General features: G+C 37.0%; 2 protein-coding genes across 2 annotated transcripts; one reads left to right on the forward strand and one right to left on the reverse strand.

Moving 5' to 3' along the window:
- The first annotated feature begins 429 nt into the window (after positions 1-429).
- Positions 430-3,254, forward strand: LOC104602237 (putative pectinesterase 55). Its single transcript, XM_010265851.1, has 5 exons — positions 430-671; positions 801-960; positions 1,689-1,910; positions 2,744-2,997; positions 3,098-3,254. Exons 1-5 carry the CDS (start codon positions 430-432, stop codon positions 3,252-3,254), a joined length of 1,035 nt encoding a protein of 344 aa, XP_010264153.1.
- A 393-nt stretch (positions 3,255-3,647) lies between these two features.
- Positions 3,648-18,797, reverse strand: LOC104602205 (glycosyltransferase-like At2g41451). The gene is made up of 11 exons (XM_010265815.3): positions 18,395-18,797; positions 17,246-17,395; positions 17,066-17,118; positions 14,359-14,467; positions 14,118-14,252; positions 13,879-13,923; positions 9,892-10,079; positions 8,328-8,469; positions 4,954-5,000; positions 4,570-4,657; positions 3,648-4,349 (listed from the first exon to the last, which is right to left on the reverse strand). The coding sequence occupies exons 1-11, from the start codon at positions 18,731-18,733 to the stop codon at positions 4,074-4,076; spliced, it is 1,572 nt and encodes a 523-aa protein (XP_010264117.1). The 5' UTR covers positions 18,734-18,797; the 3' UTR covers positions 3,648-4,073.
- Between the last annotated feature and the right edge of the window lie 1,142 nt (positions 18,798-19,939).

The raw sequence follows: 19,939 nt of genomic DNA on the forward strand, positions 1-19,939 counted from the left end.
TCATATTACATATACACACACAGACAACACACACAACACACTGGGATTAAAGTAGCATAGATTATTGATCGATCAGTTACAACTTACAAGAGAACTGTGACACAGCTCATTGTAATTCAAGAAATCCAGCCAGCCAAACCACATTGATTGTGTCAATACAATATTTCCTATTGGAAATACTTCACTTGCCATTGATAGACTTCCACAGCCTGTAATGCAATTGAGTGGTTCCTCCTTAATTCTTGTCTAGCTCACAGTATCTCAACCTTCCATAACCAAGTAAGACATTTATTATAACATTGAAGTGTTTCCTATTTTATCTCGTACCAACCTTATTCTTTAAAGAGTGTCTGAGCTCCGTTAACAGAAACACTTGTGCAGCTTCATCCTACAGAGCCTCCTAAGGATCGATCCACTGCTTCTCCAGAAATGGCGTCTACCCATCAGTTGTTCTTGTTCCTATTCATCTCTGCAACAATTCTCATACTTTCTGGTTCAAGTAGAGCTTCAGACTGTAAGATAAATGCTGCAGACCCATCCAAAGTTGCTTATACAATCACTGTGGATACCTCAGGCAGTGGGAATTTCGTCAAGATTCAAGATGCCATTGATTCCATACCTTCTGGCAATGATCAATGGATTCGTATCTTTGTCAACTCAGGGACCTATGTGTAATTGTTTTTTTTTCTCTTAATTATTATGATCTTCTCTCTTTTTTATGGCTACTAGTAGCCAATGCAGATTACACTCAACATTGGTTTTATTTCTAGCTTACAATCAAGCTTCTTTGTGTGTGATAGAGAGAAAATACTTGTCCCTGAGGATAAGCCCTGCATACTCCTTCAAGGAGCTAGCAGTCGAAGCACTAGGATCTTTTGGCAAGCTCATCACATGACAAATACTAGTGCTACTTTCACTTCATGGGCTGAAAATCTTGTTGCAAAAGATATTACCTTCCAGGTGAAATAATTTTATCTTCTTTCTTTCTTAGCTTCTTCTTGTAAGGATTTTAAATTTTTATTAAGCCATATCTAGGAGTGTCAAACGGTTGGGTCTGGTTGGGACAAGGTGAATCAGTTTGATCAGTTCCGAATTGATTATTAATTGGTTCTTTAAGATAGATAGCTATTAATCATACCTTATGTGGGTTATGCTTAGAGCTTCATTTATGATAGTATAACATTAAGAAAAATGTAAAAATAGTAAACCAAAATTATCTTATATACTTACTGTCCGTTAGTAATCGGGACACAAATCATAGAACCATGATCGCCCCTATGCCCCAGAACCTCTATGGATGGTTGGCCCATTTATGTTCGAGTTGGGATCACCTGCCAACAAGACACGTTCCAATACCCTCCCAATATGATCTCACACTGCATATCTCACTATGTGACTTGAGACCCACCATGTATCAGATGTGGGGTAGCAGATCATGTTGGGAGGGTATTGGGACGTATTTTGTTGGCAGATGATCCGGACTAGAATCAATTTGGTCGGTTCAGTTTCAGATCAATTGACAGATCCAGTCACATCTCCTTGTCCGTCTACAGGGACATGTTTTTTTCGATGTACAGATATAATGTTTTGTGGGTAGGGTTCTTGTGGGTAAGAGATCTGAGATCTGAACACGATTGATTGACTCACCACTCACTGGGATGAATTTGTCTTTGGCATTTTTTTTATAGAATGGATATAACCGTCCCGTAATATCGGCCAATTCGGACGACCGCAATCGAAGGCAGGCAGTTGCAGCTGAAATAATTGGGGATAAATCGGCTTTTTATCGGTGTGGTTTCATTGGACTGCAAGATACATTGTGGGATGTCCAAGGCCGACACTACTTCAAAGAATGCTATATTGAAGGCGCAGTTGATTTCATCTTCGGCAATGGCCAGACAATTTATGAGGTAGAAAAGAATGTGATACTATGAATTGAAGCAAATCATCTAGGGATGTTTCTAACACTAATGAGTTTGTTTTTCTTGTTTAGTAATAAATTAAAAAAAAAAAAGATAAAATAAGATTCGGGTTGGCCAAGGCCTCAACCTTAACCCAATCTAAAGTTAAGTTGGGATTGTACTTTTCAACCTGACTCTAATTCCAATTAGACCTATTACGGGCTGGGCTTTGGGCCTAATTTAACACTGTATCAGGTTTGGACTTTGAATCAGGTTCATTCAAATTTTAGTAAAAGTCAAACCCGAGCCCAACCCATGAACAAGTCTAATCATAACCTGAACTTCAACCCGACCTTTCGACTTTTTCAGGTTCAGTTTGGACCAACCTAGACCAATTTGCAACCCTCCTATAGACCCTCTTACCAGTGCTTTCAAGCTCTCATATGGGTCCAATGTACAAATATATATTAAACAAAAAATAAAAAATAAAACTAGTGAATTAATATTCATTGAAATTAGAGTCACTATTATATGCTTTATGAAATGAAACACAATCAAAACCACTAGAAATAATGTCTTTGAAAAACTAGAAATTCTAGGAAGCATTTCTTTTTCACTTTTTAACATTTTTATGTGCTTGTCTTGAAAAATAACATGTTTTTTTCAAACCATTTGTGGACCAAGTTTTTTTTTCTTTATTTCTTTTTAGAGCAGCTTCAAAGAACTTACAGAAGATCCCATGGCCATACTATCATATTCTAGATCTAGATATGTTCTGCTTCAAGTTTATCAACACCGACTGTCAATTGATGGTTCTTTCTATGTTTATTTTCTTTACATAGAAATGTTATCTCAACGTCAGTGCCGGCAACCTGAGGTACAGCAATGACTTACCAGGTTTTGTAACAGCACAAGGTAGATTCTCAGCAGATGAACCAACTGGTTTTGTGTTCAACATGTGTGCTTTGAGTGGGACTGGTCTAGTCTATCTTGGAAGAGCCTATGGACCTTATTCCAGAGTCATATTTCACAATACGGCAATGTCTGGAATTGTGGTTCCAGAAGGATGGGATGCCTGGAACTACAAGGGCCAAGAGTAAGCTCTCATCTCAGATCTCACTGCTTAAGATTCTGCTATTTTTATCAGAACACTGGTTAGCTACTTCAAATAACATCCTCTTGTGCTATAATTTCAGAGACAGGTTTACATACGCAGAGGCTAATTGCAGAGGGCCAGGGTCAATTACTTCTAACAGGGTGGCATGGGAAAAGAAGCTCAGCAGATCGGAGTTGCGAGCTTTGACAAGTCTATCTTTCATTGACCAAGAAGGATGGCTTTCCAAACAACCCTGAAAGGCAGTTTTTTTTTTTTTTTTGATTATCAACCTTTGCCTCTTCATTGTTTAAATACCTCTTTGAAATTGTGTCGGGATGTCCTTTATCCAGAAACAAAACCGTTTTGGTGAACCATCCCATGTATGAACTCTCAAACAAGAAATGCTAAAAAAGTAAAAAGACCAGGGCTCCATTTGAGAAGAGTGCAAATATAAATATGCAAGGTTCATGAAAATTCAGCTTTTGTCTTTACACCGTACATATTTGTATTTGCACTCTTTCCTAAACAGAGACTAGAAAGCAATTCCAGAATATCTTTGAACCTGGGTAATATCAACACAAAAACAACAGTATTTCTTGTTTGAGAGAAAAAAATTGTATATCTAAAGCGAAAAATTTTCCCTAATTTAACAACTTGGGGCACTACAATTAGCTTGAAGTCAACAATGAGGAGATTCTGCCAGGTCTATTTCTTCTAGTTCAAAACAATAAACGACAGTATATTACTGGAAAACCGCCAGTCTCCGAGTAATTGAAAGTACAACAAAACCATTTTCAACTTTTATACATAACAATAGACAGGTCTAGTCCTGTGATTGCAACCTCCAGTGGGCAACAAAAATGCCCAAAAAATAACATGAAAATAAGCCTGTATGTCTCACTCTGTCTCTCTCTGGACTACACCTGAAATGTACATCAGCGCTTGGGTAATGATCGGGAAGATCTCGACTGCTAACTCTCCTGATTCTTGCCTTCACAGGGAATGAGATATACATGAAATATATAATTTTCAGGCCTGTCATATAGAAAGACAAGAAACAATACTCAGCAGATCCATCACGTTTCCTTGTGAAAATCATCCATTTCTGGGGGAGACAATGGTGGAACTGCTGCTGTATGTGCAGTATCTATTGTCTCCAAGACCTTCCGACCAGTTGCCTGAGATTCTCTTCCACCACTAATCTTTCTTGATGAAATTGCAACAGACTCCATGACTCTGGAAGAGTTACTGCTCTCGATGGAAGATAAAAACTTATCCTTTGAGAGAGTTGTTTGAGCAGAGGCAATAACAGAGCTGAAGATACCAGATTCCCTCAAACCTTGAACAATAGCCTATATATAAGCAAGTGCAACAACGAAGAATCAGGAATCCTGGACAAACTACCACAGAAACATGCATGGATCCATGGATATGCAAAATTAAGAAGAGAAAAAGTAGCATAAATCAAATAAAATGGAAGTGAGGGAGCTTAATTATGTCCAAGTTAAGAGCAAGCAGTGATATCAATTGGTATTAACTTTCCACTTGAAATGTTTCAATAACCAAGCTTACCATAGGAGCATATATGCGGGTCAATATGCCTTTCCTCATAAGTTTCGTGTTAAGTGTTTTATCGGTCCATACAATGTGCTCACGGTACCTAATAGAAAGAATATTCAGAAAATCAAAACAAAAAAAACAAATCCAAAATAAGAGAAGCAGAGACTAATTTCAGTGCATTTTCCCAACAGTAGGTTTTCATCCTTGTGTATAACTTAGTTTTCTGAAGACATACTGCCGTCCCAATTACAAAGTTCATTTGTTGGGGTTCCTATCTGCTTAAAATGAATTAGGAATTGAAAAAGAATGGTTCTTGTTCAAAAAGACCATAGAATGGCTTAAAATTGGAAACAGAATGGCAAACAAGGGAAAAAGCATATACAAGTTGGATATTACCAGTGGAGCATTTCCTCCTCTGTTGCAGTTGAGGCAATTATGAATGCCTGCAATGCCAGGTATTTCTTTAATAAGGCCAATAATTGGTAGACAACATATAATTCAAAATAAACAAAATTGTGCAGATAGAAATGTTTCTTGAACAACCAATGGGATTGTAAGAACTACTTTTTTTTGACAAATTCATTAAATTTCATTGACATCAATAAAAATAAGCAACTATTATTACAAGCAATGTTTTAAGACTCAGACTGGACCATTCAACCCGGTAACCAGAAGGCATTCCGGTTTTCATATTTTGAAAAAATGGAAGAGCCAGTCAAAACCCAGTGGAACCGTTGAAACTGGCTGAGTTTCAACGATCCAACCAGTTTCCACGACTCAAACTTACACCTATAAGTGCAAATAAGTGTATAAATACATATAAACCTCAAACTTACACCTATAAACCTCAAAAATGCAAATAGGAAAACTTGAACCTAAGACCTCAAACTTACACCTATAAGGGACCAACCATTAAGCTATCATTCACTTTATTGTATAAATACATATATATTTTCAATAAAACAAAGTACCAAGACTTGAACCCTGGTCATTTATGTTGAAAGCAGTGCTTTAACATTCAGCTGCCACTTATAATTGAATTATAAATTACAAAGTTTAGTTTTTGTATTTTTTTGACTCACGGTCAAACCGTTTGACCTGTGACCCAGCACACATTCCAGTTTTGTGTCTGGTCTGAGTCTTAAAACATTGGTTATAAGCATCCCCCTCACTCTAAAAGAAAGAACAGCACAAAAATTAGAATTTTTTTTCAAATAAAAAATTACAATTGAGCCCAGTACAACTGTTCCCTAATTACCCCTTGTTTAGCTAAAGAATCAGCCAATGCATTGGCCTCCCTCCTCAGCCATTGTATAACCAGATTCATGTGTTGTGTCAACCATTTGTAGCACCATATCATTGAATCTTTTAGCCAGCTCACCACCACCTTGGAGTCCCCTTCAACCACTAGATCCTCCAAGCTCAATTATTTTGCAATCTGAATACATTGTAGGACTGCATACAGTTCAGCCCTTAAAGAGTCTCCACTACCCAGGTCCTGAGTAAAGTGCTACTACATAACCTTCCTCATCTCTAATGGCCTCTCCATTTCCAATTCCAGAAGGGCCCGGATTGCCTTGACTGCTCCCATCAAAACTTAGTTTCAAAAAGCCTCCAATGGTAGGTGCCCAATTAACGTGTATCTTATCCTTCTGTAATGAACTAGAAGCCATTGAATACCAGTTCCTCCAGTTATCATCAAAGGAAAACTGTTGAAACAAATCCAAGGTTAATAGCCAATGTATAACCCTGGTCACTACACAGTCCATAATTTGTTGCTTGCTTCTCTCCTGTTGGAAGATTCTAGCATTTCTTTCTTCCCTTAAAAGTCCAAATCACTGCTACTCTAGTTCAAATCATTGTAAGAACCAATTTTTTATATTGATACAAACCAATTTCTTATATCTATATACTCTTAAATAATAATTGCTTCAGTAAATAAATTGTGTACAATATGAGAAAAGCCACAGAAGGTATGCTTTCTGAGTCTAGACTTCTATTAATGGGATGTTGGCTCAAATCAAGTCTCAGATATGATTACTGACTTTTATATCCACAGACCATGGAAATTATGAACTCTATATCCAAGAAGTTAAATGTCAGTTGAAATCGAATTAATCGATTCATTGAAGAACATTGATAATAGCTCAAAGTTGGAAGATGAGAAAGAACCGGATCAGGAAGAATTCAATGATGGTATTCCATTAGACAAAGTGGTTCAAGTAGATAAAAAGATAGATATTGAGAAAATGATTGAAAGAGAAGTTCAAGTGGGAAAAATGACTGGGTATGGAATTAGAAGGTGAAGAATATACAGAAAAAAATATGGAATTAGAAGCGAGAGGGAGAGAGAGAGAGAGAGAGAGAGAGAGAGAGAATTAAAAATTCTAATTCTACAAATGTGGCTTAAATTAAGAAACTTATGGAAGTATTGTTTTTGGGAGGTACTGAGTTAAGGTGGTGCAGAATTTTATTACTCTTTTTCACCACAGAAGAAGAGGGAAAAGATATTGTGGAGATGCACGAAGGCAGTTATTTTATGGATGATATGGGAAAAAAGGAACACCAGAATATTTAGCAAATAAAGTAAAGCAAAAGAAGCACTTATTGAGAGCATAACTGTGAGAGTAGCCCATTCTACCCATTCTCTACTGGTGACATTATACAGAATTATTATGTGGTAGCACAATCTTCATCTGCAAGAACAATCAACAATAGAGTTTGGCTTCCTCCAGCTAATATAATCAAATTAAACTTTGATGGAAGTAGTTGGAGCAATCAAGCAATTTCAGGAATTCAAGGTACATTTAGAGATTACAATGGGAACTTACTAGCCTTGTTTTTGGGTCCTATTGAATATAGAGACTCCATAAGGGCAGACAATGTTGGCTATGCTACATGAACTAAGATTAGGAATCTTTAAGTCACAAGAACATAGAGGTAGAGAGAGATTGTAAAGTTGTGATGGGCTGGTTCATGCAGAATAGAATAGAGCCTTTGATTCATGGACTGCAATAAGGGAGGTAAAAGGTCTGGGAAGGGAACTGGGAGTAACCTTTAAAAGGAAACTAAAATCAGGCAACAGTATGCCTAATGTTTTGGCAAGACAGGAAATGAACATGAAACAATTGTATTTTATTTATTTATTTATTTTGTGTGTTGGGGGGTAACTTTCCTAGGGCAAAGTTTGAAACTTGAAATTTAAGAAACTTATAACTTATGTTTTGGGGTGGGTAGCACTATAACCTATACAGGGTGTTTGGCACACTCTTGTACATATTCACCTCATCCTTTCTAAGAAATGTACTAAACTAATGTGTTATAAGGTGTTTTTTTGGAAGCAGGGAATGCTAAGGTGTAGTTTAAGGGATGATGTATGCCTTTTGCTTCTTTTGCTGGTTCAAAAGGGTGGGGGCATCTACTTTTCCTGTTGGAACACTGGATTGTTCTTATATTGGGGGTTTGGAATGTTTATTGGTGAATGGTTCTTATGCAGTTCCTTTAGTACAGGATGATAATTGTTGTAGTGTCTTGTACTCTCCTCAGTGATCTCTTATACCTTCACCTATATTCTTGATTTCATTTTAATAAAAATTTTCATTCACTATCAAAATCTTTTGTTGAAAGGTATTATTATCTCAGCAACCCATATAACAATGATGAAGCTTAGGAATAAATAACATATTACCTTATTATTTGTTCAACCAATGAAAAAATCATATACTAAATGAGGACTAAAAAAAGAATTGGATGCAGGAATTAAAACTTACAGCTCTGTCAAATTCCAACATAAAGCATCTCTTGACATCCTCCTTTGTAGGTTTACATCCACACCGATCACGTCTAGAGGTCAAGTCAGAAAATTTGGTGTATGTGTAATGCAGGACAGCAGCTTCATCCAATTTTATCTCACTACCAAATAAAAAATTAATTATATTACACATGTCACCAACATAAAATAAAAGTACTACACCATCACTCGCTAATTTTGTATTTATATATTAAGGCACCAAGAGATTATTGAGACACTAAGAGACTTCCAAAGGAGTATCAACAGATTCAGTCATTTGCACTATTTCACAAATGCAAGATCCAGGCAACTGAGAGAAAAGATTGTTCATTCTTAAATATACTGGACTAGTGTGATCAAGAGTTTCTGAGAGGGCTGGGTCTTATCCTTAATTTAAAGCCTAAAGCTAACAGTCTCCATCATGGAAATTTCAAAGACTCATTACTCGGGGGAACACTAAAGATTGTAATAAGATTGATGATAGATATTTTTAGGGGCTCATAGAGAATAAGCTATCATCTCATGGAGGGATGCCCTTTAAGTGCCAGATTAAGCCCTTCATTTGTTTGGGTCCAAGATCCACTAACTTCATGACTATCGCTAGAAGAGTAGTGGGGAGTTAAATGTTTCCAGACAGACAAGTTTGCAGTCATATTGGCATATATATGTTATAACGGAAGCCTTTTGCATATGCAACCAATATTTTTGATGGTCAACTAATTCATTGGAAAGAATAACGAATGATTAATGTACAAGCTTACAAAGCACTCCATTTTAGGCTGGAACTGCCACCTAGCTCATTCTTTCCAGATTGTAGTTCAAGTTCCAGAATTCCCCAAAAAAGCTGATACCCATTTACCCCTTGTAGCTAGCTTAAGCCAAGGCATTTTCTGATCAACGAATCCAATTGCCATATCTCTTGCATATGCAACAAATTCAACCGAGGAAGAATTTTTGCTATTGATTAGAGAAAGAGAGAGATCTTTTTACTCAAAGAAAGATGAGGAAGGGATAACTAACAAATTCAACCCAGGAAAAAGCCTTGAAGGAAAGGAATGTGGAAATAAATTAATATTTGAAAGATCAAGTGCTGCATTGAATAACTCATTATCTAGGGACTTGTTAAAAAATATCTCATTTTCTAGGGAATGTCTTGTTAATGTTTGGACATTGGAATGAGAGGAATAATATTTAATAGGGACTCTTTGCCTTTTAACTGTTGTTGCTTGTTTTCTTTCGGTGATTTGATTATCCCTCTTAGCAATCACTTGTTCCTTCATAATTATAAAATCTTCATCCCTCTAACATAAACTTCATTACTCATGAAAAGGAGAGAATAGAAATGTATATCTTGAGGAAATAGAAAAATGAATGTAAAGCTACATAGCTAAGGGGAATTATATAATATATAAATAACAAAACAAATGTAAAACTACATAACTAAGATGATATAACATATGATACTGAATAATCCCAAGGATAACATCATAAATATAAAGGAGATAGATACATGTTCATGCAAATATAAGATAGAATTAACATACTTTGGAGTCTTCATATAGTTGTGCCATCTGTGGGCTCCATTAGGTCGTAAGTGATCTTGAATCCGAGCAGCTGATTTCCCATTTCCATAAGTCAAAAAATAGTTTGGATTTCCACGAGTTGCTTCTTTGTACATGCCAAAGTACGTATCCTTTAGAAGATGGTCATAGTTCTTCTTGAACATGGAGACCTGTTGGAAACAATGAAAACAAAAACTGTTGCAAGTCAAAAACTTCTCTATAAAACCTGATCAATTTTTTTATCAACAGTATTGAAGGGGGGGGGGGGGATATCCAAGCCATGGCAAATCTGCTAGGTTGTGAAGTGAAAAATTGGCCTCTGGAATGCTTAGGAATGCCCTTGGGTGGGAATCCGAAAGCTGAAAGCTTCTGGAAACCTGTGGTAGAGAGGTTCATGAAGAAGTTGGCAATGTGGAAGAGAAATTATATTTCCTTGGGGAGAAGAATCACCTTGATAAAATCAATCCTTGCAAACCTTCCTACTTGTTTCCTTTCCACCTTTAAGATCCCGGTGAAAATAGCTAGGAAATTGGAGAAGATTATGAGGGACTTTTGTGGGAGCCAGGTGAAGAAAAGAAAGATCATTTAGTGAAATGGGAGCAAGTTTGTTACCCTAAGGAGCAGGGTGGATTAGGTATAGGGAACCTAATAAAGAGAAACAAGGCCCTCCTAGGGAAATGGCTATGGAGATTCCCTTGTGAGGAAGAAAGGTTGTGGCACAGGGTCATTAAAAGCTTACATGGTGATGCAGATAACGGCTGGGATGCAAAATTAGCCCCCAATGTAGCTCCATCCTCTCCCTGGAAGGCAATCTTTGAGGTATATCCAACTTTTCTTCAATTTATCAGGTTTGATGTTGGTTATGGCAACAAAGTTTTATTTTGGGAAGACCTTTGTGTTGGGGATGTGCTTCTTATGTTCAATTTCCTAGACCTCTACTCTTTATCAAACTATAAAAACAAGCCTGTTGCTAGGTTTGGTGTGCTTTCAGAATCAGGGATCTCTTGGGATTTTGGCTTTAGAAGAGGGTTGAAGGAAAATGAGTGTGAGTCTCTAGTGCTGTTGATTTCAACACTTGAGAGGGTCTACTTGGACTAGTCTATAGCTGATTGTAGAGTGTGGTCCCCAACTTCTGATGATTTATTTTCCTGTGCATCTTTCTTTGGTTTGCTCACTCATATTAACCCTATGGGGGTGAACTTCCTAGTGAGAGAAATTTGGACTAAACCAATCCCTCCAAAAGTACAAGCTTTCTGTTGGGAAGTGTTCCTAGGGAAGGTAAACATTTGTGATGTGCTACAGAAAAGGAGGCCAAACAATTGCCTCTCTCCTCATGTGTGTGTCCTTTGTTTGGGATGTGGTGAAACTCTAACCCACTTACTATTATCCTGCTCTTTTGCTTCTGGTATTTGGAATGTTGTTTGTTCTCTCTTTGGATGCAGATGGGCTCCCCCACAGGATGTGGTAAGTCTATTCAGCCCCTCTTTCCTATGTCAACGGAAGAAAAGGGGAAAATGTATATGGAAGGCAGTGAGAGCAGCTACAGTATGGACTATTTGGGAGGAAAGAAACCTAAGAATCTTTTTAGGAAAAAGCAAAACAATGGAGGAAGTTATTGAAGCCATAAAAATCAGAACTGCACATTGGGTGAAGACCATGGAGATATTCAGAAACTACTCCACGAATGAGATACTAAGGAATTGGGCTGAAATAGCACAAACAGATGTACCCAAAGTTCTTGTAAGCATGGAGTGGAAGCCACCAGCACGGAACAAACTAAAACTGAATTTTGATGGGAGTTCTCTTGGAAACCCTGGAAGGGCAGGCATAGGGGTGTGTTTAGAAATTATCTAGGTGTGGTGGTGGCACTCTACTCTGGACCAATAGGTTATGGTGACTCAATACAGGCTGAATCTCTAGCCCTACTTCAAGATCTAAAGATGGCTGAGCAGATAGGAACAACAAACTTAGAAATTGAAGGAGACTCTCTATTGGTCATCTCTTGGGCCAAAAACATCACATCAGCACCTTGGAACCTCAGGTTTATTTTCAGAGAAATTGGCACACTTGCAAGGAAGTTCAACTCTCAGTTTGATTTGGTTAAAAGGGATGCAAATGGGATGGCGGATACCCTAGCAAAACAAGGGGCAAATAGATCTTCATTGTATTGGGCAGCATTGTAACTAATTGCTGGAGATTGCAATTTCCTATGCAATCTTTAACTATTGTACCTTAATCTCTCTGTTATTAATGAAAGATTTTTACTGATCGAAAATTTTTTTATCAACAGTATATCAAAAAGACTTTATCAACACCCCCTCCTACAACCTGAAAGTCATTTGAGGGAGATGCTTCTTTTGAAATTTTCTTGAGCACATGATAAGGTACCATACATAGCATTTGGGGTTAAGTGAAGATGATATGCAAGGGTTTGAAACGAAGGAAAACCATTAAGCATAAGGATATTATGGTGGAAAGTGACTCCCATGTTGTTGTGGGTTGGAAAGAAATAACTGGCAAAGCCCTTGGAAATGTAGATATATCTTAAGGGAAGTGAGGCAGCTGACAAGTGAGCTAGAGCACAATTTAAAAAAAAAAAAAAAAGACAAAGATCAGCCAATAGTTTGGCTGATGTATTGGCCAAACAAGGGGTAAATAGGGAATGATTGTATTGGGGGTAATTAAAATAGAACTCTCTAGTATCATACAAAGTAAAGGGATCAAATGAGTAAGGTAGTGCTACTTGGCAACTACCATTGTACAATACCCATATTCTTTCTTATTAATCCATAAAGTAAATTTTACCAACCAAAAGAAATCAAGTTTCTTAGCTGATGCCCAAATACCTATGCATATGTGTGCTGAAACAATATGATACTGGTATCTACACCATATGTGGCATGTACACTTCTACAATTTATTTTATTGAATGGACATTTCTAAGACAGGGAGGCGCATGCAATACTGCACTGCATGTGAGACAGAGAGTGGGGGTGAGAGTGAGAGATATGGTGTAAGGAGCTAAATTGAAAAGAGAGAAGTGGGTGCTTGTTTCCCAATAATATGCCCTCATTTTGATGTTTTGGACTTTTCTGAAGAAGGGTAATGAGGAAAAAAAAACTGGCAAATGTATGTCCTCACCCACCTAAAAAGTAGGAAGGTCCCTTCCCTTAATATAGTAATATAGGTATCACATAAATAGTATACTTTTTTCTTAATTGGTCATCCAGTCTTTGTATGTTTTAATTTTTCAGCTTACCATAATAAGAAAATTAAAAATATCATTAAATATGGCAGAGGAATTAAGTAATGATACCACTTGTATCCACATTGTAGATTACAACAAATAAATAGATAAATACCTATTTCTCATGTATGGCGTTATGGCTCTACCAAACTCACCTTTAACTCTCCACCTTGTTGCCTAAATGTGCAGAATATTAAAATTACTAAATAGCTCAATAGACATAATCAAAGTGTACTTCCATCCTGTCATAATCCACTCCATACAAAAGCAACATATACATAATGATGAGGACTCCACAATCATGACAATCTCAAGGAAAATTGATATCTTTAAAGTAGAAAAGTACACACTCCAAAATGCTTAAATGATGCATGGAAACAAACATAATGATGAAACTTTGGACAAACCCTAAATGAAATATCCAAATACAGCAGAATCCACATTTTCTATTTCATATTTGAGCAACACCATCTGTAGCAAAGAAACTTGTCTGCCCCATTCAAGTGATTATAAAACCAAAACAGCCTCATATCTATGATAACAAGTTGGTTGCAAATGCTGCCTAAAGGTTCTAGTTGTTCATATATTAGTCACCATAGTGCATGTATTTAACTATATGTTGGTTGTCCATGTATACGGCAGAAATAAATAAACAATATATATTATGTGAAATGATTCAACTAAAAGAGCATGGAAAAGGGACAGCAATCAGGAACTTCTACCTCACTGAAAGGATCCTTTATATCGTCACGTTCAACACTACTCTCCTGCAACAGTAATAATGTATATCATATTTAAAATTAGAACCATATTTATGGATTTAAATTAAAGACATAAATGATTAAGGCAGTGAAGAGACAACTGAAACAATCAACCTTCCTTTACCAGTTAATAATACTGAATTAATTTTATCATTTAGCAGATAAAATGATAGTGTGCAAATAAGAATGGTTTGACTTACATAGTTTGGAAAGATAACCATATCTACATTCCCAGGCACATCCAAGAGCAATTGTCTCAATGAGTACTCACGAGCACCTGCCGGATGTATTAACTCGTCGGTGTCAAGATGGATAATCCAATCCATTCCATATTCCTAAGATTGAGTAAATAAGAAGACTTAATCCATTTATCATCATCATAACAAGGTAAGTGCTCATTAAAAGTAATAAACCAGAGAGATGAATTAAGCTAAGTCATACCCTTGCCATGACAATAGCCATCTCCATATTGAGCGACTGCTTCACAAAGAGTTCATAATTGCAGGGTTTGTAAAAGAAGCTTGACAGCCAAGTCTCGTTCCAGATCCGACTAAAGAACCAAAAAAGAAAATGTAAGAGGCAAAACTCAAGTGCCCTCAGTACATAGGGAAGAGTTTGTGGTATCAAATAGCTAAAAAGTGCAGAAAACTGTTTTTATCAAATAGATGGTACAGCTACGTGTTGAAGAATGTGTCTATCACAACAAATATAATGTAATACAACCAAGAAAACAACTGCAGAAGGAAAAGAAACTATAAGCAAAAGAGGATTTGAGCAATGAAAATCCTCATATGAACTCTAACTATTGGTTAAACCACCACCACAGCAGTAGTCTCTCTATGCTCTTCTTGGGAGATGCATAAACCCAAAATAGGGAGGATGGATAGATTGAAGCCCATCAATAGATATAAGAAAAGCCAGAAATGAAAACCACTCCAAATCTAATGCATAATTATGTCCTCCCACACAAATTAAAAAAAAAACTGTCCCCTCACTTGTTTATTTCCTTACATGTGAAATCTGCATTCTCTACAATGATTAAAGAACATGTGTGGACAGATTTCTTTTATCAAATAGATGGTACAGCTATTTGTTGAAATTGAAATGTGTCTATCACAACAAATATAATGTAATACAACCAAGAAAAGAACTGCAGAAGGAAAAGAAATTATAAGAAAAAGTGGATTTGAGCAATGAAAATCCTCGTTTGAACCTCAATTATTGGTTAAACCACCACAGCAGTAGCCTCTCCATGTTCTTCTTGGGAAATGCATAAACCCAAAATAGGAAGGATGGATAGATTGAAGCTCATAATAGATCTAAGAATAGACAGGAATGAAAATTACTCCAAATCTAATGCATATCATGATCTCCCACACCAATCAAAAAAAAAAAAAAAAACTGTCCCCCCACTTGTTTATTTTGTTACATGTGATATCTGTGTTCTCTACCGTGATTAAGGCTGAGTTTGGAAAGGGTAACAATACAAATATGTATAGTACAAATACATACAAAATACAAGATATGTCCTTTCATCCATAATTAAAGAATTTAAAGATATATCCTTTCATCCTCTCCTATTGGTTGATATTCTGTTCTGAGTTGTATACTTGTATTTGAGTCCCTTTGTTGCTTGGAACAGGCTGATGTCGGGTACAGTTGCTTTATGGGTACATTGCGCAATTGTATTAATTCTATTGCCAGGTGGGTTGTACTGTTATTCTATATTATTTTAATATATTACCTTTCTGAAAAAAAAAAAATGAAGATAGGATACTATCATTGATCACCAACTCCAGTATTGGTTAACCCATCACCACAGCAGTAACCTCTATGTTTTCTGGGTGATAAACAAATGCAAAGGGAGAAAAGATAAAATATCATAAATCAAGCTAAGAGTAGATAGGAATGGAAATCTTAATCATTCTGCATCAAATGCATAATTCTGTCATTTTCCCACTTCTTTGTTACTGATCAAACCAGCTCTGTTATTGGTACTTTGTAAAACCACCACCACCACAAATTATTACTGATCAAACCAGGCTAAGCAACCTCTATGTGTTTGAGAGATGAAAAGATTCAAAATAGGGGGAATGGATACATAAAAATCTCATCAGTGGGGCTAAGAATGGCCAGAAATGGAAACCGTTCTATGTATATTTTTGCATGAAACACTATTAATGATTAAACCAACTCTATTATTGAACAAACACAACCAAAATGGTACCTTTTCCACGTCTTATAGGAGATACAAAAATGAAATGCTGTGTGGATTATTGGATAAAAATCTCACAAATTGGTCTAAGAATGGTCAGGGATGGAAATAATTCCACATTTAATGCATAAGTATGTCTCATCCCTCCTTAGCCTCCAACAAGTAGATCCAGCAGTTGCTTTCTTTACTAGTAGCTTTATCTAAATTCTATATCAGTATTTTTTTCTTATTCTATTACTTGTTCCACTTCTTTTTTTTATCAGCATTACTTGTTCTACTTTTACCAATACCCAAGGTTTAAAATATTGATACAGGCTGATATGCCGGTAGGGGCATGTCAGCCTGTATCAAAGCTCACTCTCCTGTTTTTTTCTTTGAAACTGGTTCAGGGGGTCGGTTTAAGGCTGGTCTACCCCCTGAACCAGGTCAGACCCCGATACGACCCCTGCAGGGGCATATCGTTAAGCCACTTGCCGATACCATTTGGATCAATAATCTTTCTACAGAATGTCTCTATGAAGAGGAATGATATATGCATATCTATGTCCACCTTCATGACCCACAATCTAGTGATTTCTCCTATAATCTATTACCAAACAAAAAAGTTATTATTTTCTCTTCCAATTGAAGTCATCCTGCTGCTTAAGGGGAAAAAAAATTAATTCCATGTAAAGAACTAAAAAAATACTTAGGGTCCATTTGGTTCGCAGCCAGAATTGGAATCGGAATCAAAACCCTTGGAATATGGGGCTATGCCATTCCACCAGGAATGGAATCGGATTCCGATTCCACCCAACCAAAAAGTTGGAATTGGAATAGGCCATTTTGATTCCGATTCCAGACCCCTATTCCTGCAAACCAAACAGACCATTAGTGTTTAACTTCCATATATACAAAGGTAAGATCCAAGCATCAAGTGCAGAATAAACCAACCTTTTAGCCTGTTGTTCTTCTAGCTCTCTTGTTCTGAATACTACTTTTACTCCCTATGTGAGAAACATAGAACATATAAGCAAAAATGTTAAATCTTGACCAGAAAACAATTCCTCGACCCCCTTCTCTCTGCTTTTTTTTTAAGAGAGGGGGAGGAGGGGCTAGAGGCATACTACTCACAGGAATGGATTCCAGCACTGAAGATACATTAGGAGATGCAGCCTTTCCTTCCACGAACAAGAAGAATGTTGTAACCCCAATAACCTTATGATAAAAGATCCATGGTAGAATCTGCCCTAGGCCAGCTGAAGTGCTCGTTGTAATACATATCTGCATACTTGCAGCAATAACACAAAGAAGTTCATCATAAGAAGACCCAAATATTTAAACACACGCACATATCAAAAATAGTAAAGTACATTACAGATCCAATTCATGTTGCTTAAAAAATGAGAAAGGGGGGGGGGGGGACAAAACTGGAAAAGAATTTTACTTAACACAAACAGATGAACAAAAAAGATATGGAAAAAAAAGGAAGAACACCATTAATTTTAATATTATGTATTATATACATAACCATGAGGACGTATACTATGAATCAGCATTTCCAAGCATTAAAAGCGGATATCCATTCTGTGATCAATGTTTGAATAGAAAACTAAAATAAACCACCAAAACGATGTATATGTATTATTCTGAAATCAGCACATCTGACCAATGAATCTGAATGGACTATGCACTGCATGACCAACATGTGATTTAAAAGGGAAAATAACAGTAAGGAACCAAACCCAAGACAACATTATATGCCTCGAAACCTGACATTGATCCAACCATAATTTTACCATTAGAAACATGAATTCCTATGATCAAGTGATCACATGATAAACAGAACAGAACAGAGAATCTTTAATACGCTCCAATGAAGACAAAATGGCCTACAACATAAAAAGATTCCGAGTTTAAACAAATTTCTCCAGGTTACTTTCCACCGTTACTGCACATCACCAAGAACGTCCATGCAAAGCTCAGATCTCCAAATCCACCTACAGGAATCCGCCTCCACCCCAAAACAGATTGACCCAGTAAAAATACCTCAAGAAAACAACGAATTACTTAATTTCGAGTTTCCACCGCCATTGTTCAAAATTGCCATGATCGATAAACTCAATTCCCAAAAGGACCCAGATCCTCAATTCCAGTCTTACCCCAACAAATATCAATTCTACAAAAAAAAAAAAGAAAAAAAAAACAAAACCTCAAAGAAACATAACAACATCCAAAAAAATGTATCAACGAAATCAAATCAAAACCCAGTCATAATCTCACCTTCGGTTTCAGATCAGCTCCGAAATTAAACTTCCAATCACGATAATAAGGAAATGATGGGGAGGCGCTGCGACCCAGAAGTTCGGCGCAATCGGACGACGACGTCGAAGACAAAGAGTGGGCAAGATTTGTAGGAGGAGAACTCCCCATACCAGGGAATTGGTGGTTATCTGGGGACCAACGCGTTGTTGGATCGTTGAGACCACCTCTCCATTGAAGAATGAAAGCGAAGGCTGCAAGTGTTAGCGGTAGAACTGTAAGGAGAAAGAGAATCCTCGAAGTAAAGTTCTGGTTAGACGAAGAAGCAGAAGCTCTCAGAGAGTTGTATGGACCAGCCATGAGAGAGAGAGAGAGAGAGAAGGAAGACTCTTATGGTAAAATGGTAAATATAAAGCAAGACCAACGTATCGTAAGGGCATGGTTACATTAATAATACCTGGACGTTTCACGGTTTCAAACATTCAAATGGAAAAACCGTAGACTGTAGAAACGGAATCAAAATTACTTACTTCCCAAACACTATCTTCCGCATCCATTTAAAAAATGGGGCAAATTTCTTAAACTAATCTTATGGTTTAGCTAATTGATTAAATTTATTCTTATTATTTGACTATTGTTTCTAACAATTGATTAGCTCTACCCTTACTGTTAATATTCGTCAATATTCCATCAAAACCCATATACACGTGACACTATGTAACATTTAAATTTTTTTACAACCCAATATTACCCTCATCCCATTCCTCTCGACCAGCATGTTTGGCACCCCCTTCCTCCTCCAACCTCTCTCTCTCTCTTTCTCTCTAGTTTCTTCCTTTTCTCCTTCTTCTCTTTCTAAAACAAGACACCCTCCTTCGACCTCTCTTCTCTTTGTCTATTTGTGTAGGATAGAAGAACAACAACAGCTCTTATAGCAACCATAGCAGATGGATCCATCGGAGAGATCGACGACAACAAAGAAGAAATCATGAAGACCATGTCCGAGCTGGAAAAATCCTCTCCGGTTGAGATATTGTCTCAACCCTCTTTCCTTTTCTTCATCTCTATAAACCCTAGATGAGATCACTTCTCTTCTCCATGATCTTAACCCTGGATCTCTTCCTCATCATTCATTTTACTCTTTTCTCACGATCTCCCTCTTCCCTTCTCTCCCTCTCTCTCTTTAAGAGAAAAAAGTCAAAAGTAGTAGAGAGAGAGGTCCTTGATTGAACTAGTTTGATTTGGGGAGAGATGTGTTAGATTAGGGTTTAAGTAGGGGAAATGGGGCTCTACACTTTGAAACCCTCCCCAAGACTTGATCTTTACGCCAACAGAGAAGAGCGATTGTAGGAAAACCCTAAGCCTTTTGAGAATTCTGTTAATGGGGGAAATGATAAAGTAGAGGGAGAAGTAGCAAGTAGAGCTCTAAATTGCAGAAAGTAGAAAGCAGTAAGCATCGCCACCAACAACAAAGACAGTAGCAAAAAGCAGAGGCAAAAGTAGGAAAAAAATCTCCTATTTTCCCTTTTTATGGCTTAGGTCTTGCTCATTATTTGCTCTCTAAGA

The sequence above is a fragment of the Nelumbo nucifera genome, chromosome 3 (assembly GCF_055504915.1).
Source record: "Nelumbo nucifera cultivar China Antique chromosome 3, China Antique-T2T, whole genome shotgun sequence".
NCBI classification, from domain to species: Eukaryota; Viridiplantae; Streptophyta; class Magnoliopsida; order Proteales; family Nelumbonaceae; genus Nelumbo; species Nelumbo nucifera.